An 18,634-nucleotide genomic window follows, 5' to 3' on the forward strand; every position below is an offset into this window, starting at 1 on the left:
AGATATGGAATATAATCATCATACTATCTACTACTATGACCACTGTCATCTTTCATTAGAGGACCCTTTTGTTGTCCACTTTCTATTATTAGTGATTATAATTTTTTTGCCCGCCGTGGGATTCTCATTCTGTGTTGCCAAGTGGCTTAAAGTTTTTCAAAGAAGAATGGTTAGTGGATCCCATACACTGAACCCCTTCGATATCAGCATCCCACTTTACCTTTTTCTATGAACTGTATCATGGTCTCTTCTTGCCATTTCTTCTCAATCCATTCGTGGCTTCTCAGCCAGGTAAGACTCTTTCGTGTTTTTTAGTTTGTGTCAGTGTTTTGTTTACCATTTAAATGGATGGTTGATACATAAATAATGGTTTTCAAACTTTTCTAGTTCAAGACTACTTATGTTGGGTCTCAAATAATTTATGCTGTTGCCTGTTGGTAAGAGCCTTATAGTATTTAGAATGCCTGGAAGTTCAGTTATGAGTATGACCGTCCTTGCTTAGTATACTGCATAATTTGCAGGTTTCAGAATTTGTGTTGGTTATGTTAAGAAAATGTTGCTTGGGGGTTTTTGGTTTGTAATTTTATAACTTAAATAACTACAAGTTTGTGGGTAAAATCCATAAAAGAGAAAAGAAAAGAAAAGAAAAAAGATTGTTTGTAGACTTGTAGTTGTGTGTGTACTATAATTTTAATGAGTTTTAAATTCTTAGTCTTTTCGTAAAAGAAGTGACTATGCAAAGTGCAACTGGACAAATTTAAACGAATGGGTTTCCTTTTTCTCCTCAACATTATCAGAAAGCAGGAAACTTGGTAAGATGCTTCAACACAAAGTTTTTCCGGAGTGTGGAAACAGTGTGGCGTGCCGCATCTTTTGTCGATGGAAGGTCCATGCGAGATTGATATTGTCTTGGCTTATACTCATTGATTTGTTAAGCTCTTGCAGCTCATCTACTGGACCAGATATTGAAGGTATGATGATGGTACACAAAAAAAGTAGCGCAAAATTGCAAGGAAAACCTCTCACAACCAAGACACTACAGTAAATAACTAAATATATACGACCTTAACCATGATCACTGGATTTATGAATGACACTCATTATGTTATGTGTTAACCTTAAATTGGCAAGTTGATCATATTTTTTTTGACAGTTGACATAAGCTGATGTTATACAATATATTTTTGCTCAAACCAAAACATAGGCACAAGCTGTACATTTGTGAATTTATTAATTACCTTCTATTTTATGGCAATGTTCCAGGCGAAGCTTTAGTCGAGCTTCTCAAAGTTTTGAATGATTCAAATAAAATGATCAATGACTGGAACAATAACTTCGTGAGTCCATGCTTTAGCTGGTCTCACATCACTTGCAGAAATGGAAATGTGATATCCTTGTAAGTACTCCCGTCTTAGTTCTGTTTTGGTTTGAACAGAACAGTAGTTACTGCAATAATACAGTCATTAAGCTTTACAGCTCAAGGACCATTACTTTTGCATCCCACATTCATACTTCATAAATACTGCATTTAAGGATTAAAATGTTTAATCTTTTGCAGTACATTTAGTTTCTAAATGACCGTTTGCAGGAGCTTGGCATCGAAGGGACTTTCTGGAACACTTTCTCCTTCTATTACCGAATTGAAGTTTCTGATTAGCTTGTAAGATCTCTCGTATTTAACAATATTTTTTTTCTGTACAAATTGGAACATGATGCACCCTTATTTGTAGGAATTGGAACACGAGTTTGTACGTGTAGAGAAAAAGGGACTGTTCGTTTTTTGTAAGGCACGACCCGCGCCCTAGTTGGCTTGGAGCACAGTGCGTGCGTGCTCCCTTGGAGGATTTGTACTTCGCCAATTTTTTAGATCGAAGTTACTGGACTTTTGCGTACAAACTTTCGTAGGCACGCTCGCGCTCATCTACGCCTAAGGCAAGGCGCGACTTGCGCTCCACCGCATTCTCAGACACATCAATCTTTTTCGGTCTAGTATAAAAACATAAGTTTTTTTCTAATTAAACTTAACCTAACCAATACTAGAACAGAGACAGAGATTGTAAGAGTGCATTCAAAGTGAGTGTTTGAGTGTTCATTCTTTGTGAGTGAATTGAGAGCTCTTGTAATCTGTTGCTTTGTGCATCTAGTAAAGCTTGGAACTCATCGGTGGACGTAGGCACATTGCCGAACCACGTTATATCCGTGTCTTGTGGTTTGTTCTCTTTTACATTAGTCTCTTTACTTTATATGCTTGTTAGTTGATATTGAGAAGTGTTGGGATAGTACTTGGAGGGTGTTGAAGTCTTATCTTGAAAGAAGGATCCATCCTTGTGTAGGGTTGATCTATTTGGAGTGGATAACATTGCTTCCGCTTTAGTTATTCACAATAATTGGTATCAAAACGAGGTATACGACCTAAGATTTTGAGTTTTTGTGAAGAACCATAGTGCTTAAAATTTGTGTAGACCCGTTTGATAAAATTCCTAAGTGAATTTTTTTTTGGGTTATTGTGTGTGACTTGAAAAATAGCTCCCAAGATGTCAAATGCTAGGTTTGAAGTAGAGAAATTTAATGAGAAGAATAACTTTGGAATTTGGTAAGTCAAAGTAAAGGATATCCTCATCCAACAAGGTTTGCACAAGGCTTTAAAGGGGATTAAATCAAAGACGGCGAATAAGTGATGATTATTGGGAAGAGTTCAATCTACAGACTTGTTCATCAATCCGGTTGTGTTTTACTAATGAGGTCATGTATAATGTGATGGGAGAAAATACCGCCGCCGGTATTTGGCTCAAGCTATAATCTATGTATATGACCAAGAGCATGACGAACAAAATGTACCTTAAGAAGCGTCTTTATTAGTACATGATGGTGGATGGTTTAACGATGCAAGAGCACGTTAGTGAGTTCCGTCGACGCCTTGCGGATTATTTGAATGTTGACATGAAGATGGATGAAGAGGATCAAACGATATGTTTAATATTCTCTTTGTCCGAGAGCTATGAACATCTAATGACTACATTTATGAACAGAGAAGATGTTGATCTTGATGAAGTTCAAAGTGTGCTTCTTTCTTATGAGTTGATGAAGAAGACACGAGTTGAAAATAACATTGATGCAGGACAAGGGCTAGTGGTAAGAGGAAGGTCGTATGAAAATGCCTCTATAAGCAATGAGAGGTCTAGGTCCAAGTCAAAAAAGCCGCTGAAACATGTGAAGTGCTACAATTGTGATGAAAAGGAACATTATGCAAGTAATTGTCCTCACCCGTAGAAAGATAACAAGAAAAATGGTAAGAAGAAAAGTAAGACTAATATTGAGACAAGTTTTACTTTAGGCTCTAAAGTGGAAGATGTAAGTTTTTGTGTGTCCACATCGCAAGACTATATGGTGGATCGGTGAATTCTTGATTCTGGGTGTTCCTACCATATGTGCCCAAATAGAAAGTAGTTTGCTTTTTATGAGAGCATCGATGACCATGCGTACAAGACGGTTGGGATTGGAACTATACGGGTTAAGATGCATGATGGTGTTGTCAGGACCTTAAATGATGTAAGACATGTTCCTGAGCTAAAAAAAAATCTTATCTCTCTTGGTATCTTGGATTCCAAAAGCCATAAGTTTGTGGGGGGAAAGTGGAGTCTTAAAGATTGTTAGTGGCTCTTTAGTTGTTATGAAGAGTCAAAGACATGGAACTTTGTATATTTTGATGGGTAGTACGGTGACTGACAATGTAGCAGTTGGTACATATAGTGATGATTCTGAATGCACTAAGATGTGGCATATGCGTTTAGGGCATATGAGTTAACGGGGTTTGTCTAAGTTGTGCAAGCGAGGGTTCTTGAAGGACTTGAAGAAGCCAAGTATGGGGTTCTGTGAGCATTGTGTCTATGGAAAGCAGTGCAGAGTCAAGTTTAGTTCAAGCAAGCACACGACAATAGACATCTTTGATTATGTGCATACAGATGTGTGGGGACCCTCCAGAGTGGCTTCAAAAGGATGTAACCGTTATTATGTCTCATTCATTGATGATCATACTCGTTATGTGTGGGTGTATATGATGAAAACGAAAGATGAAGTGTTTGAGATATTTAAGAAGTGGGAGACAAGAGTTGAGAATTGCACAGATAGGAAGGTGAAGACTCTAAGGTCTGACAATGGTACTGAGTATACCTATGGGTCTTTCCAAGAGTTTTGACACTAGAGTTCTCTCCCATCAATTTCCCTTGTTTTTTAATTGCATTTTCTTGACTCATCTTTCGCAGCTGTTGGAAGTTGGGTGTGTCAACTGTATATGCAATTAGAACTTGTGACTGATGTTTCATTGATGATATTGACATATTTGCACAATAATATTTAAAAACTTTAATTGCTTTGCCATTATAACAATGATCCACTTTAATTATTTTCCCACCTTTATAATAAGAAGAAAATAATTGTAAACATTGTTCAAATACATATTTTCCGGGTATGGTTATATTCTCAAGGAACTCATTCTTTTTTCAAGATGTTACTATATTGATGAGATTTCGGAGGAAAGCATGATCGCTTCTATTCTGTTTTCTTGCAGAGAATTACAGAACAATAATCTATCTGGTGTTTTACCTGATTACCTTAGTAGTATGGCACACTTACAGAACTTGAATCTGGCAAACAACAGTTTTACTGGATCTATACCTACTACCTGGGGTCAACTTGCCAACCTAAAGCATTTGTAAGCCACTGCTTTGTTACTTCTATATTTGTGTTTGACTCTGATTCATGTTGTAAATCACTGGTGTATCCTCATATTCATATGTTTAGGTTCGTGATTCACACAGTAAAATTTCCTTTAACCTTTGTAACGTTCAATTTTATATGACGTATAATTTTAGTAGCAAACCCCCATTGCAGTCTAAGGATGTCATGTGCTTAGAGTTATTTGGCATAGGGAAGTCCATTATGTTGATATACTTGGTCTTATTGTGGTAAAGGGGATTATGGATTATTCTTATTGGGAATAGCACTATAGCAGTCTATGTTTGTTTTGAAGCTCATTGTTACTTTTGTCGCAGGGTAGCAAGCAGAAACAAGTTAAGTGGATACATTCCCGATTCCCTAGCAAATATAACGGGATTAAGCGAACTGTAAGAAAATCATTTGCAGCCTATGATGTTAGTTAATTATCTTAGATTTTTACCTGGTAGTCTTACTTTGAGTTTATGCTGTCAACAGGGTTCTCTCATTCAACAGTTTTACAGGGAGAATTCCAACACGGCTATTTTCGGTTCCCATATTTGAGTAAATGAACTTCACATTCTTTCTATGTTATTATGTTCTAATGACCATACTTTTTTCAACTTCTCCACCTTCAAACTTAATGAAAAATCACATATGAATGTTTTTACAGGTCATGATAGATTTGTTAAACAGGTAGTCAACCTTCTTAAGTTACTCAATTTAATGTAATTCATCCCCTAATTAAGTTACTTCCATCTTTCCTGTTTAATGGGAATGTGGTTTCATTTACTGGTTTCTATTAGCCTGATAGGAAGTACCCACTTTTTTTTTTGGCCACCGAATTTTCATTTGGCTAATGATCCAGAAATTTATATATTTATATATATGTATATAGGTTCTCTAAATGAACAGAGACCATGCGGAAAATGTTAAGTACAAAAGAAAACGAGGACAAAAGAAAACGAGGACACATAATGTGAGTGTGTTTACCATACTGTATGGCCAGTACTATCTCAGCTTTCCAAGTAACATATGAATAATGAATTCACGAGGTGTATTTGGGATCAATGACAGAAGAGCCCGTAGACTATACATTTCAACTTTGTAATTGCTTAGCTGATTTTCATTTAAGGTTGGATCCATGATAACAGTGATTTACACTTTAGAGAAGATCGCATCAAAGCTTACAAGTTGCAAGTAGCTTTTCATGGAAGGAACAGAAATTACAAGTACTCATATTATGCTTAAAGTTGAGACATGCCAAAAACCAAAGTAACACAGAAGGAAGGGGGGAATAAAGAAAAACGACGAGATAGGGACAAGAAAGAACTGCATACTAACTTACCTATAATCGTCACCAAAATGAAAATTGTCTCATTCTTTGCTCCTTCCGTTTTGAGTTCCCTGCAACATTTCATCATATATAGTGAATGAGCAGGCAGAGACCATAGTTTATGTTGTTTGTGGATATTTCGGTTCAATAAACAATTTCACAGTACTAATATTTTCTCTCTTGTGGTCCAAGAATATAAAAATTGCCATCGATTACTACAAGTAATTCATACATACTCAGTGTTGACGTGTTTACTTTTTCAGTTTTACAGGAAATCATCTTGTTTGTGGCCCTAGCTTGCAGCAACCTTGTGTCTCGCGCTCTTCTGTTCCAGGTGTACTTTCTTTTTTCCCTTTTTCTTCAGAGTGCATCCCTTTCTCTTCATGTATCATTAGGAACTTGCTAATTAAATTGTTTGCAGCTTCAATTAGAAAGTCTAAACTCAGGATTGCCCTGGGTGTTGCCGTCGGAGCTTCACTTCTTGTCCTGTCTATGGTTTCAATCTCTGTGTATCTATACTGTCGAGTACACGAAAAGCGTGATGTATTTGTTGATGTTTCTGGTATTTGTCTCTTAAACCTATTTCTGACATTCTGTTACGTATAAATGTTTCCTTGAGCTGTATATCGATAGTGTGACACACACGTCCGTATGTGAAGTCCGTGTTTCAAACAGAAAACAAATGCAGGGCGAGTTAAAATAACTCGTGACCGTAAGTTATGTGTAATCAATATCCATATCTGGTGCCAGTAACTATAGGAGATTTCTGCACGTAAGCTCTAGACAATAATTGTAGCTTATTATTCATTGTCTGAGGGACTCTTTCTGATATCTACCAGAATTGATCATTTATTTTCCTTTTGTAAATAAGGAAGTTGGAAATATGCTCTCGCCTCTAGGGTCAAGGAGAAGACACAGTGACTGTTCACATCTAGACATTATAATTTCTAGTCATGGATCTGAATCTTCTTTCATGTATCAGGTGAAGATGAACTCAAGATTTCCTTTGGACAACTAAGAAGATTTTCATGGCGTGAACTTCAACTTGCAACAGACAATTTCAGTGAACTTAATGTCATTGGGCAAGGTGGCTTTGGAAAAGTATACAGAGGTGTCCTTTTTGACAAAACAAAGATTGCTGTCAAACGTCTGACTGATTATTACAATCCTGGTGGAGAGGCTGCATTCCATAGGGAAGTTGAGCTAATCAGTGTAGCAGTTCATCGCAACCTTCTTCGGTTGCTTGGTTTCTGTACCACTCCATCCGAGAGAATTCTTGTATATCCATTCATGCAAAACCGCAGTGTTGCTTATCGTTTACGAGGTATGTAGTTTATCATTTTTGAGTTCTACGTTGTTGTTAAGTATCTTCTCATGTTACACGTGGGCATAAAATTTCCAATTGTGTTCACAGATCATAGACATTGTTCTTGGAAATTTCATTTAGCTCAGTTCCTTTTAGTTGGTAGGAATACAATCTTTATTAATTTTTGGTGTGTGTGTGTGCGCGTTTGTAATTTGTACATTGATTACCAGCATTTTAGAGTACACCTCAATATCTCTTGATTCTTTTTTCCTTGTTTGTTTGTAAAAAAAGATTACTTTTCCCTCGATAGATATACTTCTTTCCATATTATATTTTCGAATTTTAGCATATTTAACGATAATAGTGAGATTACTGAGAACTTATGATGTCTTGCTTCCTTCTTGAATTTTTTTATCGTTGCTACAGATTTAAAAGCTGGTGAGAGAGGCTTGGACTGGCCCACAAGAAAGCGTGTGGCTTTCGGTACAGCCCATGGTCTGGAATATCTACATGAGCACTGCAATCCAAAGATTATACACCGTGATCTGAAGTCTGCTAATATCCTTTTAGATGATGACTTTGAAGCTGTTCTTGGAGATTTTGGACTAGCAAAGTTAGTCGATACAAAATTGACTCATGTTACAACCCAGGTTCGTGGAACCATGGGACATATTGCGCCGGAATATCTGTCTACAGGAAAATCCTCAGAGAAGACAGATGTGTTTGGATATGGTATTACACTTCTAGAACTTGTTACTGGTCAACGCGCAATAGATTTCTCACGACTTGAAGAGGAAGAGGAAGTTCTTCTGCTTGATCATGTAAGGCTCTTAACTTTTCGCAATCTCCATGCTGAAATTTTATCATCTTCTTCCACCAATTACCAATTATTGCTCTGTATTTTGATTCCCATAAGCTACCGTTTCCCTGGCCTAGAATCAATCTCTGATTTTTTTAGGTGATGTATGTATTATAGCATGATTATTCAGTCATAGAATGTGATTTTGCACTTGAGAGACAGTAGCATATACCGTTCTGCCCTTAGAGTTTCAGCTATAGTCAGATTATGTTTGGTTATGAGCGAGGCATCCGCCTTGGGAGTTAAAGCTTGCCTTTTAGTGTATACAGCATGATTAGGGCACTACTCAAATTTTGATAATGCAATGCAATGAATTTACACTCATGCCCAGGTTATTGAGATGTAAATTGTCAATCTGCACTAATTCATATGCATGACTGACTAATTGAAGTTCTGATCATATATGATGTCTTAGTAAAGATATCATCCATATCTGGAGAACAACCTAGACATGGAATCTTTAAACCTTCATTACTAACTAATATAAGGAAATTGACATCTATATTTTCTTTGTGAAGAATGAAAAAAAAAGCTCAATATACAGAACCAGTAGTAAATCTAGTTGTTTCCGGAGAAGGTAGACGATAGCCGGGATTGCCTTAAAAATAATTAATTTCCCACCAAATGGTGTTCTTTTAAGCTATTGCCTTTTAGCTGTTGTAAAATGCCATAGTGTTCTATGAACCGATTTCTATGAGTGAGATTCATGTTCACCTATTCACAGGTTCTTAAATGTATTCTCCAGATATTTGCACGTTTTGGTCCTAATATTATTGCTAGCGTCAACTGCTTACTTAGCCCTGGTAAATAATTAGTTTCACTCTTGCACAACAGATCAAAAAATTGCTGAGGGAAAATAGGCTCCACGACATTGTTGACAACAACCTGGCGCAGAATTATGATCCAAAAGAAGTGGAAATACTTGTCCAGGTTGCATTACTGTGCACTCAAAGCTCACCAGAAGAGCGTCCCAAGATGGCAGAAGTGGTGAGTATGTTGCAAGGAGTTGGACTTGCCGAGAGATGGTCTGAGTGGGAGCAGCTTGAAGTGATCAGGAATCAAGAGTATTCACTTATGTCCCACCAATACATTTGGGATGAAGATTCAATACAGGACCAGGAAGCCATAGAGCTGTCAGAGGCAAGGTAGAGTTTAGCCACAATTGAATTTGAACTCCTGATCGGAACATGGTAGGAGTTCAGGCTCATTGGCTTGGGGAGGTCTGGAAACACATTATCAGTAAATCAGTATACAGACTTAAATCACTTTTGTGTATATAGTGAAAGTGGTGGTCATCACATACATTTTCGAAGTTTTAATGTAGATAGGAGATATGTAATGCCCCTAACAGTAATATAATACCCCTACAGTAATAGCTCGTAAATTAAAAAGCGCAATTTTCATGTAGACAATTGTCGCACTTTGTCATCCAAGGCCCCAACCCATGAGTCACATGGGTGCGTGGTTTTCGGTTTTCCTAAAAAAGGCTCCATATCAGTATGTGATCGATCGTTAAATCATTCCTCAGGCGTCAGCAAATTATTGTCTTCAGCCTTTCCAAAGTCAGTCTAATGATTGTTAAGTTGGGTTATTGGCTTTAATGATTTGTAAATTTTTAAGCTTAAAATGGTAGTCGTGGAAAACGATTTGCTAGAATTGAACTTTCAGTCTCCAAACTTCCAAAGTCCAAACCAAACACTTCTGAACGAAATATTCCTGGCGAGCATTTTGCTGTGAAGTGCGCTCCGTGTTCGTGATTCCGAACGAAACTTCGGAATTCCGCTTAATATTTCGGTGTTTCAAAAAACCGGAATTCCGAATATAAAGTTAAAATATTAATTATTCTGAAATCAATTGAAATTCCGAATATAATAAGAGTCGAAATTTGATGAATTTCGGTTTTTGAATTTGTCGAAATTCCAAAAATTCCGAAATCCCAAACTATGAGTGCGCTTTATAGGATACCAAGCATGGGCTCTATAGAAAACGATTTTATTTGCTATTGGATATGCGGATTACCATTCTATATTGAACTTAAAACCTTATTTATTTATTTTGGTGAGCAAAAAGGAGTTAGCCCATAAAAAGGGATCGACTCTCTAAGATTACAAAATTACAGACTCAATGATAACTCAACTAGGGACCGTGCTGAAACAGAGTCCAGACAAAAATACAGAAGGGCCCGTCTACTTCTAAAAGCTAAACTATGGGCCACAAAGTTCAGGGTCCTACTAACATAGTAAAATTTACACTCAACTAATTTAGATAATAAGAACTATATATCATGAGCTATAGACGTTGCTCCCCAGGAAAGCGTTGTTCCTCTACGCTCCAAGACAGCAACAAGGGTTTAACAGTATGACAATATTGCTACTTTATTGATTTGCAACTGTTGTACTAATTGCAGTCCTTCAAGGATAGCTATGGTTTCAGCCTCTTCTGCGTCCCTAGCTCTAACTCTGTCATTTCCTACACCAATGCATATACCAGCAAAGTTCCATAAAGCAAACCAAGGCCTGCTTCGGTGTAATTGTCCACCCAAGATGCATCTGTAGATATGTAACACCATTAATTTGAGCCTCTGTTGGGCCAATTGGTACTCTTGATAAGTGGTTGGTTGTTCTTGGTGATGTAAGTGCTTACCCTAAAGAGGATAGCGGTGATAGGAGTTTGCTTGTTGTTGAAGGTGAGGTCATTCCGATCGATCCATATGGAGTACATGGTTGTAGCTACAGAGCTAAGCATGTCAATGATATCGTGCTTATTATTGTGTCGATTGATGAGACTACTCAAGACGAAGCTGAGATTATCACTCGGGTTCCAATTTTCAGTTCTTAGGCCAAGACCAGAATCATACCAAATACGCTTGAGCATAGTACAATGGAAGAGAGCATGGGAGGTTGACTCCACATGATTATTACATCTCGTACAGGTAGATGACTGGACTATATTCCGGTAACTCAAATTTTCCTTTGTCGGCAAGGCATTTTTTACTGCTTTCCATAAGAAGAGCTTTACCTGTTGAGCAGTGTCGAGGTGCCAGATATAATTCCAAGAAAAATGTGAATTTTCTTAGTAATCACTGCTAATATACTTGTACACTGATTTAACTGTGAGTTCACCATTCTTCTCTCCCAACTAGGGGTGTCTTTTTTTGCCGAATTTTCGATTTTTCCGAAATCCGACCCGAAATTGGTCTGGCTCTGGGTGTAGTTTTCATGGGCCGATTTTCCGATTTTCCGATTTCTGAAAATTCCGAAAAAAAATTGGATCGGATTTGGATATAATTATAAAATCCGATCCGATCCGAAATTTCCGATATTATTGCCAATTTATTCAGAAAATATATACTTCTCTCACTATCCACTTGATTAGATCTCGACCGTTCATTCATTTTCTAGTTTTTTATTTCCAAAAACAAAACAAAAACATAACCTAGCTGCTACTTCCCCACTTGAATTGGACCACTCTACTTTGTCATTACACCGCCTCGCCATAACAACAATGATATGAAAAAAATGTCATTGAGTCATACAATGACTTCGGACCAATCCAAAAGCCAAATTCCAATAGATAGAATATTATGTAAAGCTACTTAGAGTCCAAGACCATAATCCATTATTTATGCGGACACTTCACGCTTCAATTTTCACACACTAAAAAGATTGAAACATTACAAATACCCGGACCTCAACGTAATGCAATGCTTGCTATTGGTGGTCGCAGGTTATTTTTCTCGTTTTTTTCTTGGATCACTTGTTTGAATGAAAATGGGTTTTCTCGAAAACAAGCGTATTGTTGTTGGTACATTGGTGTTGTGGACATGGTTTTCTCTCCCTACAATGAACATTGTCGTATGATATTCAAAAATAATTGAAAGTAAAGAGATCTTTGAAAATTTACCAAGTATTCGAAATTTTCGAAGTTATTCGAAATTTCGAAAGTTCAAATTGGAAATATATTTTGAATCCGAAAAAAAATTGGATCGGATTTGGCTAGTATATTAGGTTCCGAAAAAAATTTGGAAAAATTCCGAAGGAGGTTAATCCGATCCGAAGTCACCCCTACTCCCAACCATCTGATAGTATCGTCATGAACAGTCTGACTGAGTGGGATCTTAAGAATTTCGTCTGCCACTGCGGAGATGAATAACTCATTTATAATATCCAAGTTCCATACCCTGGTTATGGGATCAATAAGATCGGATACAAACTTAAACTGGTTTAGCTTGGGTGGTGGCCCAAAAGGTTTATGGTCACGCGCGTATGGTAGGGATCCACGGATCCAACCAAATGTCAATGTTTGCACCATTACCAATATGCCAACACAAGTTTGGCAGGATTTCATTGTGAGCTTTTATAATGCCCTTCCAAATTTTGGAAGAATGAGACGAGCTTTTTGCTTTGAGAATGGGTGTTCTAGGAGAATACTTTTTGATAAGGCTAGATGCCCAAATTTTTTCAGGTTCTTTGATCAATCTCCAAAAAAGTAAATAGTAAAGCTGTGTTGTGGTTTGAGGCAAGTCTGATGCCTAACCCGCCCTGTGATTTGGGTTGACAAACTTTGTTCCAACAGATGAAATGAGTTTTGTTTGCATTGTTCTCATTCTGTCCCCACAAGAAGTTTGCATTCATTGAGTCTAGTTTGGAATATGTGGTAGTCGGTACATCAAATATTGACATAAGATAGGACGGTATGGCTAAAGTGACTGATTTGATGAGAGTGACTTTTCCTGCCTGGGAGAGAATCTTAGCACTCCAGCCTTCCATCCTTTGAAAAACTCGAGTAGTGACCTCATTGAAGTCTTGTGTACTCCGTCTGCTTAATACCAAGGGTGCTCCCAGGTACTTGTCCGAAGTAATGCATTTGGTAATATTAAGAATCCGTTTCACCAATCTCTGGTGTTTGTGGTGAGTGTTCTTGCTAAAGAAAATGCCAGATTTTTGAAAATTTATTTCCTGGCCAGAGACATTCTTAAAAACATCGAGGATATGTTTGAGCTTGTGAGATTCATCAATATTAGCCCTGCAAAAAATAAAATTATCATCAGCAAATAGCAAGTGAGATATGGGAGTATCTGATCGGCTAATTTTGATCTCATGGAGTTGATTGTTGATTTCGGCCTTGTCAAGGAGTCTAGATAGAACTTCTGTGCATATGATGAAGAGGAAAGGCGAAAGAGGATCTCCTTGCCTAATTCCTCGCTCTAGCTTAAGGAGACCAGTAGGAGAACCATTCAGCTTAAAAGATAGAGAAGTAGTTGAGATGCATTGTTTAATCCAATTCCTCTATTTCTTGTAGAAGCCAAAAACTTCTAACGTTTCTAAAAGAAAACTCCATTCAACTTTGTCGAAAGCTTTGCTCATATCTAGTTTTATGGCCATATAACCAGCTGCGCCTTTCTTTCGCTTGAGAGTCCTGATAATCTCATAGGCTAGAACAATATTGTCAAAGATTTGTCTTCCCTTGACAAAAGCACTATGGGATGGAGATATGATCTTCTCGAGTAGTGGTTTTAGGCGGTTTGCAAGAATCTTAGTATGATTCTAAGACTGACATTGCAAAGGCTGATAGGTTAAAATTGGTTTAGATTTTCTGGGCCCTGGACTTTGGGTATAAGGGTGATGTTTGTGTGGTTTAACTCAGCCAGAAGATGGTCAGAAGTCATAAAACTTTGCACAGTATGCAAGAGATCAAGGTGGATGATGTCCCAATATTTTTGGTAGAATAAGGGAGTAAAACCGTCCGGTCCTGGTGCTTTATGAAGGTCCATAGAGAATAAGGCGTCTTGAATCTCATCGATAGTAACAGCCCGAGTGAGATCAAAATTTTCTGCATCTGTGATGGTAGGCTCAATTATATTCAAGTCGGCGACATGGATGTTAGGGTTTGAAGATGTGAAGAGGTTTTGGAAATGCTTAACAATGGTGTTGCTAATCTGATCTCTTCCTTCTACCCTCCTTCTACCCAATTTCCAGTAGTGTCTCTGATTTTAATTATTGCTATGCAATTTCTTCTCACCACCGTGGACATGTGGAAAAATTGAGAGTTGGTGCCATCACAATGAAGCATGGTATCTCGTGATTTATCCCTCCAAAGTTTTTCTTCAAGTTTCAGAGCTTGACTCAATTCTTCTTGTAGCTTGTTCTCTTCTTCGAGGTCATAGTTGGGATTCTACTGACAAATATTTATATCTTCTTTTAGTTTTCTTATCCGAAAGTGAAGGTTGCGGAACACATTACGATTCCAGACTTTGAGGTCCTTTTTCACCCGTTTAAGCTTTTGAGAAAAACAGTAAGCATGTGAACCTTTAAAGCGTGTGTTCCAAGATTTATCAATGACAACTTTACACTCGAGAGAAGATGTCCACTTAGACTGGAAATGAAACTGCTTCAGGGTTGAAACCAGAGGTGGCTTGAGGTGGACAATAATGGGTCCATGATCCGATCTAATGATAGGAAGGTTGATAGTACTAGTGCGAGCATCAGGGAACAAAGTTCGCCAATTAGAGTTCACAATAGCTCTATCACGTCTCTGTTTTGTAAGGGCTTCACTATTATTTTTAAGTTTCTTGTTGCTCCATGTGAAAAGCCCCCCTTCATAGCCCATATCTAAGAAGTCTGCTGAAAACATGAAATCTAAAAAATGGCTAGCATGAGCTGGGTCGAAAGGTGGACCTCCAGATTTTTGTTCCTGTAAGTAATCTCATTGAGGTCCCCGACTATAAGCCAAAGAATAGTGTGAGTAGCAGCCAAATCCGTGAAACTCTTCTATAGTGGGCCCTTCTGAGAATGGTCTGGGTGACCGTAAACAAAAGTGCAAAGCCAATGCTTATCATCTGGGGAGGTTTTCACAAGTGCCGGTATGTAGCAACTGGATGAAAAAAGGATTTCAAGATCAAGAGCTGACTTCCATCCTAGCCAAAGGACCACCACTGTGCCCACTAGCAGGGACACAAATAGAATGAGAGAACCCCAGGGGGGAGAATCTCTTCGTACTAGTGGACAAATCTGCCTTTGTTTCAGAAATGAAACAAATATCAAGGTTGAGAGTTTTAATATGGCTTTGGAGTTCTTTTATTGTCGCAGGTTTTCTACTTCCTTGACAATTCCAATAAAAAATGTTCATCCCTTCTCAAACAAGGAGGGTAGAGAGAAAACCAAACTAAAGAAAAATTTGAGGCGTATTCAGATGCATACAACAAACTACCAAAAGATGCTAGTAGTGCATGACCATTCTCAGAATAAACACATAAAACATGTGAGAAAATAAAATTGTAGCAGCACGCATATGTTCGTATATAGCAATCAATATGCAAAACTAAGCAAACCAAAACACATTCCCGAAAACAAAAGCGAGTTAAAACCTATGCTACAGTACACTAATATGCAAAATGAGTATACAATGTAGTAGCAACAAGTAAACGATGAGGTTAAAGAAATAAGTATGTCTTTTAGTAGCGACAATTGACAATGAGGTTACTACCAAGCTTATCACGGCCAATAACCGTTCTGATTTACCATGATAAGTAAAAAAGTAAATAAATCAAAGATGGGTTAGGAGAGTTATCTGTCTGCAAACCCAATTGGATCACCGATCACGTAGAGCGTGTCGTACGCGTAATCAAACACCGAGTGTGCAATTCCCCGCTTTCCACAAGATGGAGTCAATATTGTGACTGACCGTATAGAAAAGCAAGGAGCAGGACCAAGACTAAGACTAGAAAAGCAATATTCAAGCAATGCTAGAGCATGGAAAATGAGGTGCCACAGAAACTACTCGTTTGTAAAAGGGAGAAACAAGCCAGAAGGGCTATGCTAGACAAAGTGTTTCCTTTAGCGAAGGTGGATTTGGTGGTGTTCAATTAAGAGAGAATGCCACTTCCGAACTCACAAAGAGCCTGTGCAGGGTGTGGTGGTGGTGCCAGCCCTCCGTTGAAATAGTATCTCAAAAGAGTTGGAGCTGTTGGTCGAGAGCAGTGAGAAATGAAGAGACTAAAGGCTTAATGCCAGAGCCAACAAATTATGGATCCACTTTCTTCGAATCTTTTCAAGTGAGGATTGACCTCAATCGGGTAGAGAGTAAAAGAGAACTGATTGGGTTTTAAAAGATTTATTTATTTATTTATTTTTTCAGATAAAAAAAGAAGAGATTTTGGGATAATTAGCCTCAAGGTGGAGGTGGAGATGAATCTCCTGTAATACGTAAACGTAAAAAGGAGTTGTACTCCGGTGGTGTTCCGATTAGCGGTGCTCAGAGAACAGTTAGATACTCAAAAGAGCCGTTGGATGGTGTTGGAAACTTGAAGTCGCCAATAAAATCGCCCGTGACGTCACGAGAGAAGTTGTTAAACTAATAAAGTTCAAGCATTTCAAGCATTGAACTTAAAACTTCGTCATGCATTTCAAGCACCTAAGTCAGATGGTCCAGATTCCAGAAGGCTGATAATCATCAGGCTTGTTCAATTTCTATCTGGGTAAGTGCAGTAACGTTTTCAGTCTATACGTTGCTCACCAATTAATCATACACATAGATGCCATCTTTTCCGCTGGATCCAAGGAGCTACATGCATTTTCATTGTTAAACTTATTAATTTGCAAGAGAAAAAGACTTCCACAATTTCTGTCTATTGGGCTCCTTGGATCGAAAGGAATAGCAGAACTCTACCTAAGACTTGGGAGCCATCAATAGATAGGAGTTTATTTTGTTTTAAACTAAAAAATGTGGATTAAGGGGTCGTTTGTTTTTTTGAGCCTCTGAATTTCGAATCTGAATCTTTGAATGACCCACCTTTCGAATCTTTGAATGCTGAATCTTTGAACTTCGAGAAAAACATGTTTGTTTTTCGTCGAGAATCACCGACTCACGAATTTGAATATAAATCATTTAGACATTTTACCCTTGCAATCTATTTTGAACACTAACTTGATTACTTGTAAAACCAAAGAGTTAAAATGGATTTGATGTAATTTCTTTTGTTTATTCAACATTTTGACGCCTAAAAGACTCATATAGTAATATGAGATAAAAAAAAATACTAAAAATATAAACATAAATAATAGTTCAATAACCATAAGGTCATCTATAAAATTTGCATACCAAGTTAAATGACATTACAAGTAACTCCAAAGTTCGGCTCTTGTAAACTTGATCATATATGCCCATTAAACAATTGTTCTGCAATTTGATCACGCAAGTTGATCATGTACTCATGTGCCTCAGGTCCAAATGTGTGATTTATACTTGGTGGTGCTTCTGGTCTGTCGAGTTAATTGAAGACCTCATGGAATAGTCACATTTTCTTTTTTCATATCGCTTGAACAATCGATCATCATCATCAATGGGCCACAGAACGGAGAAAATTGTGTATTGCCATGCATGCTACAACAATTTGAACTTGTGTGCGAAAACTATATGGAGCCATCTTCTTCAATATCTTGAATCTTGCTTTCAAGACACCAAATGTTCTCTCAATCACATTTCTTAGCGAAGAATGTGCCTGATTAAATTTCTCTTCTTTGTTTTAGGATCGACCACCGCTGATTAAAATCTGCCAACCAATACCTAGCATTCCTATAAGGACACATAAAGCCCCTAGTATGTGTGTATGCAAAGATCACACAAGTAATACATACCTACAATAATGAGACACATAAATATGTAAACCAAAAATATATATTTGATCAGTGAGGTTGTTTTGATACGTACCTTCAGGAGGCAATGGAAATCCGTTTTTTTCAGGCCACCTTAATGTCTCATTTAATACACGAGCATCATGTGCAATCCCTTCCCATCCAGCCATCACATAAGTAAATTTCATATCAAAATCACACACACCAAGAACATTTTGGAAACAATCCTTACCTCCTCTTCCTCGAAAGGGAATTTGCTTATCAAGTAGAATGTGTGCATCTACTAATGTACCATCCAAAGCTCCAATTGCTCCTTTAAATGGTCCTCTCTTAAGACGGCGTTGGTAATGAGATCCACCTTTATGAATAACCCCATCAAACGGCGGATCAATTATCATCTCCTTTGAGAAATGGAGCATTGCCACTAGCACCTCATGAAAACACTTACTAATGGTTTGTGTTGAATGTTGAAATCGATCCACTATTGATCGATTTCGCTTATTGTGACCAATAGTCATTAAAAACATAGCTATTTTTTCCTCTACATCAATATGTTTACTATCATGAAGCCACTCCCTTTGCCGAAAGTGATCACATAACATAATGAAGGCAGGCTTCTTCAACCTTAACATGTTAAACATATGTGTGGAAGTTCCATGTAGAAGCTCTTGTACATACATTTTTCGAAGAAGCGGATATGCATATCTTCTGCCTTATACGCTTACGCTTTGTTGAAAGCCATGTGAATATTATGATTAAATACACTAATAACCATTGTCGTTGTGTCA

At 37.7% G+C, this 18,634-nt stretch overlaps 2 protein-coding genes across 3 annotated transcripts; one reads left to right on the top strand and one right to left on the bottom strand.

The window, feature by feature from the left end:
• The first annotated feature begins 151 nt into the window (after positions 1-151).
• On the top strand, positions 152-9,626 carry LOC147490663 (Leucine-rich repeat protein kinase family protein). 2 transcript variants are annotated; one of them, XM_086565184.1, is made up of 12 exons: positions 152-291; positions 798-971; positions 1,264-1,396; positions 1,589-1,660; positions 4,568-4,711; positions 5,052-5,123; positions 5,212-5,277; positions 6,313-6,383; positions 6,471-6,611; positions 7,032-7,373; positions 7,782-8,176; positions 9,049-9,626. In XM_086565184.1, the coding sequence occupies exons 2-12, from the start codon at positions 818-820 to the stop codon at positions 9,361-9,363; spliced, it is 1,905 nt and encodes a 634-aa protein (XP_086421310.1). In that variant the 5' UTR covers positions 152-291; positions 798-817; the 3' UTR covers positions 9,364-9,626. The 2 variants fall into 2 exon arrangements, with proteins under 2 accessions (XP_086421310.1, XP_086421311.1); XM_086565185.1 differs by lacking the exon at positions 6,471-6,611.
• Positions 9,627-10,564: 938 nt separating this feature from the next.
• On the bottom strand, positions 10,565-18,526 carry LOC147490664 (uncharacterized). Its single transcript, XM_086565446.1, has 2 exons — positions 17,923-18,526; positions 10,565-10,683 (listed from the first exon to the last, which is right to left on the bottom strand). Exons 1-2 carry the CDS (start codon positions 18,524-18,526, stop codon positions 10,565-10,567), a joined length of 723 nt encoding a protein of 240 aa, XP_086421572.1.
• Positions 18,527-18,634: the final 108 nt, after the last annotated feature.

The sequence above is a fragment of the Coptis chinensis genome, chromosome 6, assembly GCF_015680905.1.
Source record: "Coptis chinensis isolate HL-2020 chromosome 6, ASM1568090v1, whole genome shotgun sequence".
In the NCBI taxonomy this organism is placed as follows: domain Eukaryota; kingdom Viridiplantae; phylum Streptophyta; class Magnoliopsida; order Ranunculales; family Ranunculaceae; genus Coptis; species Coptis chinensis.

Excerpts from the sequence above, each read along its gene's own strand:
- LOC147490663 (XM_086565184.1), top strand. The coding sequence starts at position 818 with ATGCTTCAACACAAAGTTTTTCCGGAGTGTGGAAACAGTGTGGCGTGC. Across the intron at positions 1,397-1,588 it reads AATGGAAATGTGATATCCTT|GAGCTTGGCATCGAAGGGAC; the intron begins GTAAGTACTCCC and ends GACCGTTTGCAG. Across the intron at positions 6,612-7,031 it reads TGTATTTGTTGATGTTTCTG|GTGAAGATGAACTCAAGATT; the intron begins GTATTTGTCTCT and ends TTCATGTATCAG.
- LOC147490664 (XM_086565446.1), bottom strand. The coding sequence starts at position 18,526 with ATGTATGTACAAGAGCTTCTACATGGAACTTCCACACATATGTTTAAC. Across the intron at positions 10,684-17,922 it reads ATTTCCATTGCCTCCTGAAG|GAAATGACAGAGTTAGAGCT; the intron begins GTACGTATCAAA and ends GCATTGGTGTAG.